We start from the raw sequence: 17,823 nt of genomic DNA on the forward strand, positions 1-17,823 counted from the left end.
GTTCACATTCAGAAACCCTTTTTTATTATTGTGAATGTAATCAAGAGGTACATTAATAAGATTTTATACACAGCGATTATTATGAAGGGCATATATCAAATAGGCTAATTATTTCGAAGTTAAAGGGATAGTTCACCCTTTTTGGGTAAAATTAAAAACTTTAATTTTTGGACTAATGACTGGTACAAATGACTTATCTGTGTGCTTCATTTTTTTATTTACTTCATGTGCTCTCATAATCTTTAATCAAAAATGCAAATCTTTTCTCCTCCTGGAAATCTATCTTCTGGTCAAGAAAAATGGTGGGAGGACGGCAGGGCAAAGATCGCAGCGATTAGCAAATAGCAACATGAACCAATTTCCAACAATCTAATCAATTCTCAATGGACGAATCAAGTCCGCCCTTCATTTTTTTACCCGGATATATATCTATATGGGGAAAATAAGACAATTGCTACTTCCATTTCATTGTGACTTTAAGGGTTTACAATAAGCAGAATAATTGACTCTGTGAATTATTCGAAAATAATGCACGCTCCACTTCGTGCCACATAACCACCTCGGGTGTGCATTATTTTCTTATAATTCAATGGCCTGTCATCAATTATTCCTTAAATATTGAATCCCAATCCTAATCCCACAGTCACAAAGGAGAAAGTCAATCGTTAAAAGTGTACAAATGTGGTCTTATGGTACAAATTGGTGTGAGAATATGTGCCATATTCATGCTTTTATTTATTTATTTAATATATAAAGTAAAGTGGTTGATTTAAAAAAAATTTAACTTTTACAAACATTATTGCACTTTTTTTATTGGTAAAAACATTTTTAATTAATATTAAAATAATTACACTGACTGATCCCAAAGCAATACCAATTTATTTAAATCACATTGCTTATTTAAATTAACCAAATTACCTGAATTAAGGAGTGAGATATTTGATTATATAAACTTTAAAGCATTATTTTTGTAAGCATTTGTTCTTGTATAAGTTAGAGATTCATCCAAAAACGACACAATAGTCTTGAATTAAAAACATTTTTATTTCGTAATTCAAATTTTTTTTCAAAACATTGTATTTTGTCCTCAGTCAGTTGTCTGCTAAAAAGTAAATTATGAAAATAACTTAACTGTGAAAGTTTCGTCTCAAAAACCACTTCTGGTCATTTGAGTATGGGGTGTATCAATACAAAATATTTGACTTTAACATGAAGTAGAAAAAATATACAAATTAAAAAAGCAAAGTTGAAAAATGAAAGAGATGCGCATAGACCAGCAACTTACATTCAATATTATTTTTGGGTCATCATTCATTATTTTAACATGGACTGAAGCCATTCACTAAAATGTCCGGTCTGTGCAAATTTAACCAGATGCTTTATCTTACAAGCAAAATGCTGCAACTTTTAATTGTCATTTCAAATTATGATGCAACTTTTTAAATGACCATCTGCAGAGGCCTGCAACAAATGTACAAATTGTAACGGTTGAACAAAACAATAAAAGAAATAAAATGCAGCTTATTCCACTGACAAGTTAAAAACTTGTAAATTCAAACAAAAAAGAAAACGTTTTATGTCATTTTACAATATTGCTTAATATAACAAGCAAAACAAAGAAATTGTTTTGATTAAATTAACTGCAGTACCATTTTTTTTTTTTCAATAAATGATCATGACATTTTTGTAATGAATTCCTTTTAATATTTACAATTCTTGTACAAACTCATAAAACGCTTCCTGTTTTCATTAAATGAAAGGAGAGTGCTAATGATGCAATTTTTTTGGCAATTTTTAGTGGGTTGATGAAACATGGAAATTGTTTGCTGTATCAACAAATTCATTAAAAAAATAGTCAAGTTACTTTAATTTTTTTTATCAGAAGGGTGAAATTAAATGAAATGCCAATGAACATTTTCTACTTGCACTAAACTGACAGTAAATTTTTCTTACAAATTGCATGGGCATTTAAAAGAAATAAGCTATTTAACAATAAAGTCCTCTCAACTAATCCTACTAGATTGAATTTCAATGCTGAAGTGTGTGGTATTGGGTTCAGGGGTGTAAAGTTCATGCAAATAGTGTCACCCACAATAGCACAATGTTTCAAGGCATTTTGGATATCTATATGAATTATATGAAAAATCTCAGTAGGCACTATCCTGGAAAATACACTGAATACTGAGAAAATCATTTAAGGTAAATGTGAATCAAAGCAGGATGCTGGATATTTTTTAATCTGTAATTCCTAATTTCTTTGGTATTCACATAATAGTATGCCCTTGCAGAACACAAACCATGATAGGCTCATTTAAGTCATACTTAAAGGGATAGTACACCCAAAAATGAAAATTCTGTCATCGTGTACTCACTCTCATGTTTTTACAAACCCACATAAATGTATTTGTTCTGATGAACACAAAGGAAGATATTTTGAGAAATGTTTGTAACCAAACCATTCGTGGACCCCATTTACTTCCACTGTATTCTTTTCTCTGCTATGTAAGTAAATGGGGTCCACGAACGGTTTGGTTACAAACATTCCTCGGAATATCTTCCTTTGTGTTCATCAGAACAAAGAAATGTATACAGGTTTGTAACAACACGAGAGTAAGGAAATGATGACAGAATTGTCATTTTTGGGTGAACTATCCCTTTAAGGCAGTGTTCTTCACTTCCAACCCTGGAGGGCCGGTGCCCTGCAGAGTTTAGCTCCAACCTTAATCGAACACACCGGCTCTCCAGGGTTGGGAGTGAAGAACACTGCTTTAAGGACTACATCATAAACTAATAATTTTTACTTACTGTTGCCATTACACAGTAGTGTATTTTAGGAGTTATCTACACAGATCACAGGAATATATACTGGTTTCAGAAATGTACCAAATTGTTGTTTTAGAAAATAAAGTTTTAAACGTTTTAAATGTCTGACATTCGTAACGGGTATTTTTCGGGATTGGAAAACCTAGTAACTTGCAAGCACTTCTTGTATTATTGCCTCCATTTGACAAATCGTTTCCTAATCTTTGTAAGTCGCTTTGGATAAAAGCGTCTGCTAAATGCCTAAATGTAATCCACATTAAAGAGGACAACTTAAAAAAGGAAAGTTTGTATAATAAAATGATAAATATCCATGTGTTTCTACAGTGAAATGACCCAATTTATGCATGATTAGAGCAAATTAGACTTTAAAATCGTGACTGAATCAAGATTATGTTGGACTCGTAAAACTATAAATCCAGTCTGGGAAAGGTGGTAACTGTTAAAAAAAATGTATGGATGTGCATACATTTTGTTTTGGACTTTTTAAGCTGTGCCACTGGCAGAGTATGAGAACTGTGGGAAATGAGGTCTCCTATCACTGTCAAAAGACTCCATGTTGTCATCTGAAAGAACAAGATAAAAACAATAAGTCATTATTTTTATATCACAACAATTGTCAAGGTATGCAACACCCATCTTGGCCATCTTTCGGGGTACTTGGAAAGTCTTAATTTTTTAATTTTGTGAAATAAAGACTTATTGACAATATCAATCACAATATCTTACACTTTTTGTAGTTTACTCCTTCAGACAGAATGAATTTTTTATCAGTCGATCCTATTTTTCTCCCTTCACATCTTGGTCAATTACAGAAAGCCATATCTCAAGTAACACTTCATTTGAGTTATCACATGAGTATGTCTTCAGCTACAGTATTTTTTAGTTTTGTACCTCGATTATAGGAAGAGTTGCAGCAACAACCTACACCACCTACAATAAACACAAATGACAAGATATGGACCTTATAGATACCAGTGGTGGACAGTGAGATACACATTTTTACTCTGCCTTTTTTTGGGAAAAAAATACTTCACTACATTCTAAAGCATAATATTATACTTTTACCTCCACAACTTTCATAATAAATTTCATTTAATACTTAATTAAATAAAAATCAAGTAAGAAAATGCTTGATTTTAATGTACTTAAGTATTAAATGTATAAAACACGAATTATATTTATGAAATGCAGTGGAGTAAAAGTACAATATTATGCTTTGGAATATAGGGAATTAAAAGTTTTCCAAAGAAAAGCACTGATAAATACTTATAAATACCTGAGCAGAGTAAAAAATACTTCACTAGAGTCCACCTCTGATAGATACTGACTTCTGTCCAACATATCTCATCAAAGTAATATACGACTGTAATGATTTTAGTTAACTAACACCCACACTGTTCACTTGAAACTGAATTATTTTTGTCAGAAATTCTCTACTAGCATCCTATTGTATGGTATTTTTCTTTACCTGACACTGTTACAAAGCACTGAATAAATATAATTTAATTTCTGTAGTTAGGTAACTAAGTTTCATAATGAGACTTTTCTGGTTTGGGTACCACTTGAGCCCAAAAGATCAGCTCAGCATCTGGTTACTTAAACAGCATCACCACTAGGTGGTGCTATCAGTATGTTGGTTTTAACATGCACTTTAAGACAGGGGGCAGCACCTTGGCCTGGGGGTGTGATGGTGATGGTCTGTCCTGTGAACTCCACATCAAAATAACGAGTGTCCGTTTCTGAGGTTACCTGGGGCTTAAAGGGTGGAACAAGCTGTGGAGACACAGAAACAAAATTATATATAACTGGTCTTCAGTTCAGGTACATTTCATCTGTGTTAAATGACTTCATGCTGTTATTATGCACCTTCTTCTCATAAACATCTTTCCACTCGATGCCTTCAAAAAACTTATGCAGCATTATTTCTTTTGCATCCTCTGGCCCTCCGCCTAACCTGCAAAAAAAAAAGAAACAAGAACACGAGATAAACAACAACATTAGTCAAATGCTTACACTTCAACTATTCAGTGGCAGCTGGTGACTTATCTACTCAAAATATGTGTTCGGAGTGTCCAACACGAGAAACAAGCTCGTGTATTGTCATGTGAACCATGTGCATCACGAAGCCTGCTGCACACACATCAAAATCGTTTATGATAAAAAAATAGCTCACGTTCACAAAATACTCGCAAGACACTCCCTTAATACATTACACATGAGATTATGCGAGTATCTGGCAAACACGAGCATCTCTTTTATCATAAACCCTTTAGACGCGTCTGCAGCAGGCACTTATTTTGACAAGACATGTGATGCACATAGGATCAATCGACACGCCGAACATATATTTTGAAATGATGAGCCACACACATGATGGATGTGCGCCCTCGAAAAAGAAGTCACTGGCCACTGCAACTATTACATTCTTTTATTTACTTTAGCATTTATTACAGTTAATATCATATATATATATATATATATATATATATATATATTCATGGTGTGTTTTGTGAAAAAATCAGAGGGCGATGTTTTTAAATATTTTCTGATAATAAACTATGAACTGCAGGCTTATATTGAGCTTTAACGTCTGTCACTTCATGAGGTTGGGGAGTGAGGTTTACTTTTACTGCACAGCTCTCAATGCCAGAATGCAGTCCTTTGTTCCAGACAATCAAAAACACTTGTTTATAATATGAATATTTAATAGAAAAAAATGTAATCTCTATATAACAATAAATATGCTATATATGCCTACTTAGACAAGACTTCTGCCTAAGAAAATAGTCTGTTTCATGCTGGACTTTTGACCTCTTTTTTGTTTTCTGTGTCATCCTCTGGGAGTTCCCCTCGATTCTAACGACTGTAGTTTCTGCTGTCTCAATTTCAATGGTTATATTTCTTGGATTTGTTATGTGATGTCCTGTAAAATACGATGATATGCTGATATTTATTATTTGACTACTGATGCTTGCCAACAATTGGAAAATCCAGGCATGGATTAAAAAAAGATCATGACATAACTTAGAGATGCTGTCACCTATTGTCAGGACCGGAAGTGCTGACAGTCTGCTGTCGGCACTATAGTGTGGCTGCGCTTTTACTTATATTAAATTTGGGCCGTTTGATGTCCATTAATCATGGGGGGATAAAAAAATAAATCATCAAAGTCAGGGATATCAAGACCAGAGGGGGGAAATCTCCCCCACCCCCCATCAAATTGCACCACATATATATATATATATATATATATACACACACACACACACACACACACACACACACACACACACACACACACACACACTCACCTAAAGGATTATTAGGAACACCATACTAATACTGTGTTTGACCTTTCAGAACTGCCTTAATTCTACGTGGCATTGATTCAACAAGTTGCTGAAAGCATTCTTTAGAAATGTTGATAGGATAGCATCTTGCAGTTGATGGAGATTTGTGGGATGCACATCCAGGGCACGAAGTTCCCATTCCACCACATCCCAAAGATACTCTATTGGGTTGAGATCTGGTGACTGTGGGGCCATTTTAGTAGAGTGAACTCATTGTCATGTTCAAGAAATCAATTTGAAATGATTCGAGCTTTGTGACATGGTGCATTATCCTGCTGGAAGTAGCCATCAGAGGATGGGTACATGGTGGTCATAAAGGGATGGACATGGTCAGAAACAATGCTCAGGTAGGCCGTGGCATTTATACAATGCCCAAGTGTGCCAAGAAAACATCCTCCACACCATTACACCACCACCAACCTCCACAAGGCATGATGGATCCATGTTCTCATTCTGTTTACGCCAAATTCTGACTCTACCATCTGAAATCGAGACTCATCAGACCAGCCTAGATTTTTCAGTCTTCAACTGTCCAATTTTGGTGAGCTTGTGCAAATTGTAGCCTCTTTTTCCTATCTGTAGTGGAGATGAGTGGTACCCGGTGGGGTCTTCTGCTGTTGTAGCCCATCTGCCTCAAAGTTGTGCGTGTTGTGACTTCACAAATGCTTTGCTGCATACCTCGGTTGTAATGAGTGGTTATTTCAATCAAAGTTGCTCTTCTATCAGCTTGAATCAGTCGTCCCATTCTCCTCTGACCTCTAGCTTCAACAAGGCAGTTTCACCCACAGGACTGCCGCATACTGTATGTTTTTCCCTTTTCACACCATTCTTTGTAAACCCTAGAAATGGTTGTGCGTGAAAATCCCAGTAACTGAGCAGATTGTGAAATACTCAGACCGGCCCGTCTGGCACCAACAACCATGCCACGCTCAAATATCATATATATATATATATATATATATATATATATATATATATATATATATATATATATATATATATATATTGTATATAGAGTTTTTCTAAATTTACTCTTTAAAGGTGTCTGCTTAAGTAAAGTGATAATATTTGTTTCATTCTGTTAACTACCGTCTATATATACAGGGGCAAGAAAAAGTGTGTGAACCCCTGGGAATAAACTAGTTTTCTACAGTGATTTGCCATAAAATGTGATCTGATCCTCATGTAAGTCACAACAGTAGACAAACACAATGTGCATAAGCTGTGCATAAGCTGACAACACACAAATAAATCTAGGTTCTTGTGTCTTTTTTGAAAACACCTAATAAACATTCACAGTGCACAGTTATACTGACCAACCCATTAAAATCCAGTATCGGTCGAACTCTGTAACAGAACATTAGAAGTGACTGAAGAATATTCAGAGAGGTCTCTCACCGCTGTTTTGGGTCCTTCTGAAGCAGGCCTGACAGCAAAGATTTTGCCTCGGGCCCAAGTGTGCGGGGAAAGCGGATCTCCTCCATGAGGATCAACTCGAAGAGCTTCTCATGATCCTGGTTATAGAAAGGCAGCCTGCCGCACATCATCTCATACATGACCACACCCAGTCCCCACCAATCCACGGCCCGACCGTAATCATTGTCCTCAAGAACCTGACAAAGAAAAACTTTTAATGAATGAAATAGCAATTTATTAGAAAATCAGCCATGTTATGATGTCATTTTCCAGCGACTCAGAAGGCAGGCAAACAGTCATAGTGACCAGAGCGACAAGTCCATGGGCAAGAATGACAGAATTCAAATCACAAACCTCTGGAGAAGTCAACTGAGAAATTGACATGAATCAAAATATTTACAGTTAACTTTCTGCTGTCTCCACGCGTTATGCCTTTAAAAAAAATTAACCATGTTTTTTTGTGGTAAAAGTGTATTAACCATGTTTTTTGGTGAAATGGTTACTGCTGCACTGACCATGGTTTAACTGCAGTTTTTGAAAACCATGGTTTTACAAAACCATGATTATTTTGTGGTAACCATGGTTTTACTACAGTTACTATGTTAAATCCATGGTTAATTTTAATAAGGGTGGATCTCCATGTATGGGGCAGATAGTTTTATAATCAGATATAAATTAGTTAAAAATACTACATAAATGTAGAAATATTTATTCTATATTCTCCAAAAGAATCATTAATCTTTCATCACAATGTATTACCTCTGGAGCAAGATACTCTGGCGTACCACAGAACGTCTTCATTGTAGCTCCATCTGTAATTCCCTCCTTACACAGACCAAAATCAGTGATCTTTATGTGGCCATCCTTATCCAGCATTAGGTTCTCCAGCTAACAGAGAAAAATGATATTCCTCATCTGACCATCAGTGATGCAATGAATAGCATTATGTCGCGGTCACACTAGATTTTTTACTCTATTGTCTTCCATCCATACGAACGTGAATGCTGCAAACTGGAACATTTTCACATTTCGTCACGTTCCAAATTTTAAGTTTGGTTAACTGTGACCTGCAAATTTGTACCATGAGAAGATGTGTAAGGAAATCTGTAAATAATAATATTGGACAAAGCTATTTTGAACAGTAACAACAAAAGACAATAGCGATGTAAGCACGCCAGAATCCAAGACGTTTAACAAATTAAAAACAACGCGAATTCTGAAAGTCTGTTGGTTGACAACACAAATGACTTTATCTGAAAATCATACGGGTGCAGTGGTACACAACAAGACTCCGAATTCTGACATAATTTTTTGCCATTTTAAGAAAAGATGATTCAGAGGAAATGCTTATTTGTGTAGAAAATACAAAAAAACAAACAGACAGGCATGGCCAAGAGTTTAAAAAAAAAACCACACTCTAAAAACAAACGGTGCTAAATAGCACTAAAGGTGGTTCTTGGCTCGTAATCATAGAGGAACCATTTTAAGTGCCATATAGCACCGATGAAGTACCTGTATAGCACCAGTGTAGAACCATATTGTGCTATGTAGAACCATATGTGGTGCTTTATGACCCTTGTATGGTTCTTTATAGGTGCTTCATAGGTGCTGTATAAAATGGTTCCTCTATGATAACGAGCCAAGAACCACTTTTAGTGCTATTTAGCACCATTTGTTTTTAGAGCGCATGGTTAGAAGACTAGGTTAACTATATTTATATTACAATCAAAGTAAAAGTAATTAACTATAGCAGATGTAAATGTAAAAAAAAAATTTTATTTTATGTTTTTAATGTATATTTTAACATGTTTTTTAGTTGAAGATGTACGGCGGTTATATTTCTTCACAGTTGTGATTTTTAAAAGCTCATCCGAAAAAAAATAAGCTTTTTAGTTGCAAAGATATCTAAAAGATAACAGTAATGCGCATTAAAACTTCTACTTTAAAATTATGTGAGCCTTGTCCTCAGGAGCTCCCGCGATTGCCACACAATACAGTATCTCCATGAACCATCGCAAGGCCGCACAGCTGAAAAATCGCACCTCATGTGTGTTAGCATCTTATATCTGGTTGCTATTCTGATATATCTGCAAAAGTCTAGTGTGACCACGACATTACACTTTTTACAACATAACCAAGTATTCTCACCTTTAAGTCTCTGTAAACTACATTTTTCTCAGAATGGAGGTAGTCTAGGGCTGAGACGATCTCTGCACCATAAAACCGCGCTCGCTCTTCAGAAAATACTCGATCTCGTGATAAATGGAAGAAAAGCTGTAAAATCAAAATGAAAATCAAAACTCATATGAATCTTGAATGTTCTGATATGAAATGGCTTATATTTACTTACTATATTCCAACACTGATTGAATATATATGATAGAGTGGGAATTAACTGTAGTTTAAATAAACAAACATTACTAAGCTTCACCTTTATAAGAGCTCACCTCTCCTCCATTTGCATACTCCATAACAAAACATAACCGGTCATGAGTTTGGAAAGAGTACTTCAGACCCTGTAGAGAGAGAGAGAGAGTGATGACATGAGATACCTTTTTGATATTTGCAAGTATATTACAAATCATTTCTTAATATCAGTTTCATTTCTTAGATCCTTACACACACATGAACAGGGTTCTCATCCCAAAATCATTAGTGATTACAAAAATATTATATTCTAACATTTATATAAACATTTTAAAAAAGTATTCCCACTTTATTATGATTTAAACAATTACATTACGCATTTAGCAGATGCTATCATCCAAAAAGGTCTCAAAAATAACTGAGGGATGACTTGAAGCAACATAATAAAGCATTAAACATTATGCCACAAATACAGCTTAACATTCTTGTAATATGACATTTGCTATGCTTTATATATCCCTAAATCTAAAATGTTGCAACTTTGATAAAAGCTTACTGTTAAGAAAGGGTGTTTGGAATTCTGAAGGACCCGGTTTTCGGTAAGTGTGTGTGCTACTTCATCCTAAGTAAATAAAAAAACCCCCACAACAATAAAGAATTATCTATTATGCATGCTGTAATTATTTTCAATGAATATTAAACTGATGCTTAAACTTAACAACTTTAGATTAAATAACAAGTAGAAAGAATAAAGGACATACTTTTGCTACTATCACCTCCTTCTTGAGGATTTTCATGGCGTAGTATTTTCCTGTGGCTTTCTCCTTCACCAATATGACCTTTCCAAAAGTGCCCTTGCCCAAGAGTTTGAGGTATTCAAAGTCATGCATTGTCTGCCAAAACATAAAAACAAGTCATTGAGAAATGCACCAATACATACTGCAGTTACACTAATCTTCTAACTAATATTAAATATACATATGCAAGTTGTAAGATACAGATGAGAAATTATTTTACACATAATTTATATATACAGCCATGGAAAAAATTAAAAGACGACTCCAGTTTTGACTTTAATCATCATTTCTAGATGTATTGTGACTGTTTCAGTCCAGTGTCTGTTCAATTTCAACAAAAGTAAACCTTGGGAGTGACATAAAGTCACCCAACAGCAATGTTAAAGACTGAGAGCATGACAAGACCCACCCATAAAATATGTGACAAAAAATCTGTGTTTTTTCCCCTAAAATACGTGTAAAAACATTCGTGTTTTTGTTGTTTTCACCATTTAAATTTTCAATAAATAAATGGAAATAAAAGCATTATTTATAGTAAGAGTTTGGCAGAAACGTTGTTGGTCGTTGACAGAATGAAACAAAAATGATAATTTTACTTAACCTCTATACTTATACCTATAAATGGTGAATCTAAAACAACTAAAATAGACCATTGAAGTGATCTCAGCTATATGTGACCCTGGACCACAAAACTATAAAGTAATAAAGGTAAATTTTTTTGGGAATCTGAGGGTGCAAAAAAATCTAAATATTGAAAGAATTGCCTTTAAAATTGTCAAAATTAAGTTCTTAGCAGTGCATTCATTTACAAAAATAAAGTTTTGATATATTTACTGTAGAAATTTTCACAAAATATCTTATATCCTAATGATTTTTTGCATTAAAAAAACTATAATTTTGATTTATTCAATGGCTATTGCAACAAATGTACCCCTGCTACTTATGACTGGTTTTGTGATCTAGGGTCACATCATTTAGTTAATTTTGAATTTTTTTGGGGGGGGGGCCTTTACTGTATAAAAAAAAAGTAGAGCGTGCCAACGAGCGGGAAAGTGTGAGAGAGGGAGAGTTTAGATCCTAACATAGTGCAGGTTGGAATCAAACCTCGGCAACAATGCTGGGGTACGTTTCATTTTAATCTTAAATAAAAAATATATTTTACAAAATGTATTTACTGAACTTATCCTTAAAGGGATAGTTCGGCCAAAAACGATATTAAACCCATGATTTACTCACCCCCAAGCTGTCCAAGTTGCATATGTCCATCGTTTTTCAGACAAACACATTTTCGGATATTTTAGAAAATATTTTAGATCTTTCTGTTGATTAAATGTAATGTTACGGGGTCCAGCAATAGTCCACGACCTTCAAGTCCAAAAAAAGTGCGTCCATCCATCACAAATTAAATCCAAACGGCTCCAGGATGATAAACAAAGATCTTCTGAGGGTAATCCGTGCGGTGTTGTTGTAGAAATATCCATATTTATAGGGCTGCATAACGATTAATCGTGATTAATCGTTTGCAGAATAAAAGTTTTTGTTTACATCATATATGTGTGTGTACTGTGTATAATAATTATGTATAAATAAATATACACACATGCATGTATAATTTTAAGAAAAAAATATTTATAGATTAAATATTTATATATAATATAAATTATTTATAAATATAAAAATGTATATACACATGTAAATACGCCCTTAAATATCTACATGTATGTGTATTTATTTATGCATAATTATTATACACAGTACACACACACATATGATGTAAACAAAAACTTTTATTCTGCAAACGATTAATCGCGATTAATCGTTATGCAGCCCTAAAATGTTATTAACGTAATTAACTACCTTCTGGTTTCGCCGCCATCTTAGAGTCATCCGCATTCAGGATGAGCGCTTACGCAGCATACAGCGGTTTCTCTGTTGCTGCTCTGTCCCCCGCCCTCCGAATTTGTCATACGTCACTAAGAAAAGTTTAATATCGTTTTTGGACGAACTATCCCTTTAAGGAAATTAAAAGAAATGTAAATAGTGTGTGGAAAAAAGAAATAGAGTAAACATGTTGGAAAGGCTCACTATCAACAATGAAAAATACTAAGAGGAATCTTTTCATTGTAATGATTTGGGCCTCACATAAGTGTTGACTGTTGTCTTACCACTTTTAGTCGAGGTTTGGACAGGTACATGTCCATTGGATCAGTTGAAGAGTCCATTCTCTCTTCTTCCTGCTTCTGTAGACTATCTGCCACAGCCTGGATGGCCTTTGTCCATTCCTCTCTACAGAAAACATGAAGACAAATATACTAAGGGTGGGTTGCACCAACAAGGATTAAATTAAGCAGAGTTTAGAGCTAATCTAGGGTTTGTTGATCTCAGTTTAATTTTAATTCGAGTTGTGTTGCACCATTTAAATTTAAACACAGATTAACAAATCTAAGATTAAAACTTTAATCTGTATTAAAACCTTAATCTGCGATTTATTTTGTCCACCATGAGGAATTTTTTGATGTAATTAAACAGCAACATTGTAATGTAATTTAATGTAATGCAAAGGTAATGTAATTTTTGTATTATAAATATTGATTAACAGAGCAGTGTGGCAGGAAATATTGCAAAGCTCAGATATTGTGATACAGTATATTGAACAAGATGTAGGCTACCGACACATTTGTCATGAAGCGCCGCCGTATGTTCATTCACTGGCTTTCAGTTTCTGACTGGAGTGCGCATGACTGAGGAGAAGCGCATACAGTATGAGCAAACTTTTGTTAAACATAGAGCATAATTTTTGCAATAATCCAAAAGTCTATGGGAAAAACAAATGGCCTTTTTGGTGAGGGTTCTGGGTTGGCCTAGAAAAATACGTCATCGCTGTATAAGCAACTGTATTACAATCCATAAGAGAACTACAAAAAATTAATTGTATGAAACTCTAGGCCGGGCATTTGAGGCCCTTGAACACAAACAGTAGAAACTTTTCACTAGACCAACCTCTCCTCTGGGGTCTCTACATGAAAGGTGCGTTCAATAACAGTAGTCCACTGTAGGCACCGAATGATGAAAGTGTTTGGCTTTGGCCTCTCTGTCTTCATCAGCTGACATTCTGAGAAAATAAAATGGATAAGTGTTTGTATTTTGGGGTTATGTGTTTCAAGGGATTAGGAAAGGGTGCAAAAGAGGGAAAGGACACAACAGAGAGTTTTCACCACCTTTAAATTCTTACTTACGGGCCACTGAAAAGTTATTGAGCGGAGTTTCCAGCTGGTCAACATCTTGCGGCCGCTCCTTGTACCCAATAAATGTTCCATCACTCTTGAGCAAAAAATATCTCGGCCTCCATGTTTTAATGTATTCTCCTAGAAATCCAGAAAAACACTTGGCTTAGTGAAACATATTCAACTATCAAAAACCATTAACATCTGTAACTACATTTATACTGCTTTACAAATAATAAAATACAAAAACAAGCAATATTCTAATGTTTCATTAAAATGCCAGCTGAAATACAGTACTGGGTAGTGATGCACTGAAATGAAAATTCTGGGCCGAAATGAAAACAAAAATTCTGTATTCACTGCATTTCACAAATGTTTTTGTATAATTGTATTAATATTGCCATTTTCAGTTGAAACTTTTTAACAGCTGAAATATTGGTGCATCCCTAATAGATAGCAAACATTTATAAAATCTAAAGAAATGTTTAGAATAACCAGACTAGAGTTGGGTCCGAGTCCACCTTTGTCGAGTACGAGTCAAGACCAAGTCCTTAAACATCAAGTCCGAGTCCGAGTCCAAAAGGGTCCGAGTTGGACTCAAGTCCGAGTTCTTAAAGGCCGAGTCCAAGTCGAGTCCGCCCGAGTCCAGAAAGTAATTAAATTGAAAAAAGATGCAAAATTTGTATTGTAAATCGTTACTTTCTATTAATACTTTAACCTTTCAACCCATTTAACCAATGGCAATATAAAAATGTAATAAAAATACCTCTATAGCATCTTGTCATTGCCATTGAAATTTTTATTCTATGTCAACCATTTTCCTATCAAAACTGATTTCAAAGAAAAGAAAGGGATATAGAGGTATTTTCTTTTTACCAGATGTCTTGCAAATAAATTCTCTATGATTTTCTGAAGCAAAACAAATTATTGCTGACTTTGAGGACATCGTGCTAGCCACGCATTGATGTGTGTGATGTGTTTGTCTTGCAAGTATGATGCGACTGGCTGCTGCCTGCCAGTGTGTTGCAGTAAAATAACAGGAGGGGAGACGCTCCCGTACACATTACATATTTATTCGGTTGTCACTTCACCTTTTAATGCTTAATCCTGTACACACACACTTCAGTAATTTACCCTATCTACGTACAAAAAAGCCGAGGTCGAGGACCTGGCAACACTGCAAGACCGCGCGCGCTGTGAAGTAGCCTCACAAAAGAAGCGTACAATACACAACGCCCGCTCGAAGGTTTATTGCACAATGCTGTTAGATTATTTTGGTCAAAGCTGTGAGTGATAAGCACGCGAGACGGCAGAACGTTGCTATGGTTATCTCTGTGTCAATCATCACATTTTCGGGAGTGAGTCTTGTTCCATACATACATGAAACGAACATTTAGGGGATTCACTCCCGCATTTAAATGCGGGTGCACTCTCGAAAGTTTGCAGTGTGTACGAGACGAGACATTAATTAATTTCTCATCTCAAGTTCATGCTGTTTTTAATGTTGCACATGACGTGGACTCGACTGTACTCGGGATATTTTCAGAGTCCAAAATGTCCAAGTCCGTGTCAAGTCCGAGTACAAATTCACCCGAGTGCGTGACAAGTCCGAGTTCATTCAAAATTGGACTCGAGTCCGAGTCCAAGTTCGAGTACCCCAACTCTAAACCAGACTATAAAAAACAAGATTAACAAATCATCAAGATCATCAAGTGAGATGTGGAAGAATTAGGCCACATTTACACTGCCTGTGACTCAATGAAAAAAAAACCTCAAGTGGCACAGATCGGATATGATGTACAGACATGTAAGCAGGAAAAAGAGCATAGATTCTGATATTCTCCAATCAGTTTCAGGCCTCATTCCTATGTGGAAATAAATCAGATATAAATCCGATACATGCATTCGCGTCTGGAAGGTAAGCGGACAAAATGGACAGACATACTTTCATGTCATGACGTCTAGACAAGTGTGTTGTGTGTCACTGAAAATGCGACGCTGGCAAATGACGTAAACTCAGATGGACACCAATCGCGATCATTTGACTCTTTTTAGCAGCGCATCTTTGGCTCCACTTAGTGGAGTAATGTTGAAGTTTTTGTCTTGTTACAGAAATAAAGCTCTATAATCTTGTATATAGTCAACAAATCGAAAGTGGGCATCAAAATTGGCAGTGTAAATCCAGCCTTATGCAGGGTTCACACCAGACACGGTAGAGGCGACAAGCGCAAGTGATTTACATGTTAAGTCAACGCAAAGACGCGATTAGGCATCCAGCAGCGCAAATTGAGCGTTGCCGCGAGAAACACGCAAGTTGAAAAATTCAGCGAGTTTTTGCGCCGCCTTAACCAATCAGGACCTTGCTGTAGTAATGACGTGATTACAGGTAGCGAGCAGAGTCTCAGCGGAGTCGCAGAAGCCCCTCCCATGACGGGCCTTTCAAGCCCAAATGAAGCGAGTAACCTCAACTGTCCAAGCGTCCAAATACGCGCTAATAGCATGTTTTTGCCGCCTCTCCCATGGCTGGTGTGAATGGACCATTAGAATGTAGTTGCAAGCAAGCCACTCTGTGCCAAGCTCCAACTGTGCAAGAATGTAGAAAGATTATTGCATTGCTGGAAAAGAAATGCATAAAAACAGCACAACATTAAATCCACTTTTATGAAATCACAAGACATGGCATCAGAACCTGCAACATTAACATCGCATGTAAGCTCCTTATCACAGTGCACCATGCAGACAGCATACATTTGGCTATTTGCGGAGGAAAAAGGTTTTGCACTAAAAGTAGTACAGTGCAAAAACAAGAACAAAAAAAAAACATTAGACTTTTCACACTAGAAGCCATTTTGGTATTGTTACACTCAAGAATTTAACCTGTTAACTGTATCACGGTGAGAAAAGCATTAGCTTTAGCATGTTAACCGATTAACATGTTAAACTAACGTATCCGCTAATTAAAGGTGGACAGGAGGTACATTTACTTGAGTACTGTAGTTAAGTACACTTTCTGAGTATCTGTACTTTACTTGAGTATCATTTTTTCATGAAACTTATTAGTTTAACTTTACTACATTCAAAAAAGAAATATCTTTCTTACATTTTACTCCATTACAATTCTATGAAAAGCCAAAAGTCGTTAATACGTAGTAGCTTTAAAGTCAGTGGATATTTTTCTTCTTTAAAACGTGATTTAATTTATTTAAAGATGACAGACAGCCTATGGTCACATGTCGTAAAGTTCAATAATTTCTGAGCATTATTTGAATACTGATCAGTTGATGGTTAAAGGGTAGAGGACATCTCCTTTGTTCAATGCACCCATGCATGGCCACACTGCATGTTCCAGTTTTCTGAAAGACTAAAGATTTCTTTGTTTTTAAATGTTTTCTCTGTTTGCCTTAAAGAAACAATATCATAGAATTAATTGTCCAACTTGCGAAAGCATATTGAGTGATTTAAACCTTACATTTCTGGTTAAGTTTTTTCAGGGGGTTGGTTGCAAGGAGGCAAACTTGTCACCTTTCTGCAAACTTTGCCATATTTGTTCAAAAATAGCTCATTATTGTGTGTATCATGTATGTTACCATTGTCAGTGTTATTTCTGCAGGATCTAACACTGCCTAGCGTAATTGTCACTCCAAAAATAACTTTTATATAAAAAAAATTAAAGACATACATTAAGTCAATTTAACATAAAGTAAAACAATGCAACAGTAATAAAATACAACATCTGTTAACATTAGTTAATGCACACTAAACTAACGCGCACAATTGTATTGGCATTACCTAACATTAACAAAGATAAACAAAGTCAACAAAGTATCATTGATAAAACAACAGGAT

At 35.4% G+C, this 17,823-nt stretch overlaps 1 protein-coding gene across 5 annotated transcripts in view; it reads right to left on the reverse strand.

The window, feature by feature from the left end:
* Positions 1-2,598: 2,598 nt before the first annotated feature.
* Positions 2,599-17,823, reverse strand: part of LOC135745428 (RAC-alpha serine/threonine-protein kinase) — a 39,904-nt gene continuing 24,679 nt past the window's right edge. For 4 of the 5 annotated variants that reach the window (XM_065263723.2, XM_065263727.2, XM_065263726.2 and 1 more), the window contains exons 3-15: positions 13,990-14,118; positions 13,754-13,865; positions 12,919-13,039; positions 10,718-10,849; positions 10,513-10,578; positions 10,037-10,105; positions 9,738-9,863; positions 8,349-8,477; positions 7,572-7,786; positions 4,690-4,777; positions 4,494-4,596; positions 3,715-3,753; positions 2,599-3,386 (exon numbers count right to left, since the gene is read on the reverse strand). In XM_065263723.2, the coding sequence (XP_065119795.1) occupies positions 3,307-3,386; positions 3,715-3,753; positions 4,494-4,596; positions 4,690-4,777; positions 7,572-7,786; positions 8,349-8,477; positions 9,738-9,863; positions 10,037-10,105; positions 10,513-10,578; positions 10,718-10,849; positions 12,919-13,039; positions 13,754-13,865; positions 13,990-14,118 (1,409 nt within the window). In that variant the 3' untranslated portion in view covers positions 2,599-3,306. The remainder of the gene's footprint in view (positions 3,387-3,714; positions 3,754-4,493; positions 4,597-4,689; positions 4,778-7,571; positions 7,787-8,348; positions 8,478-9,737; positions 9,864-10,036; positions 10,106-10,512; positions 10,579-10,717; positions 10,850-12,918; positions 13,040-13,753; positions 13,866-13,989; positions 14,119-17,823) is intronic. The other variant, XM_065263728.2, reaches the window with a different exon arrangement.

This window comes from Paramisgurnus dabryanus, chromosome 12, assembly GCF_030506205.2.
Source record: "Paramisgurnus dabryanus chromosome 12, PD_genome_1.1, whole genome shotgun sequence".
In the NCBI taxonomy this organism is placed as follows: Eukaryota; Metazoa; Chordata; class Actinopteri; order Cypriniformes; family Cobitidae; genus Paramisgurnus; species Paramisgurnus dabryanus.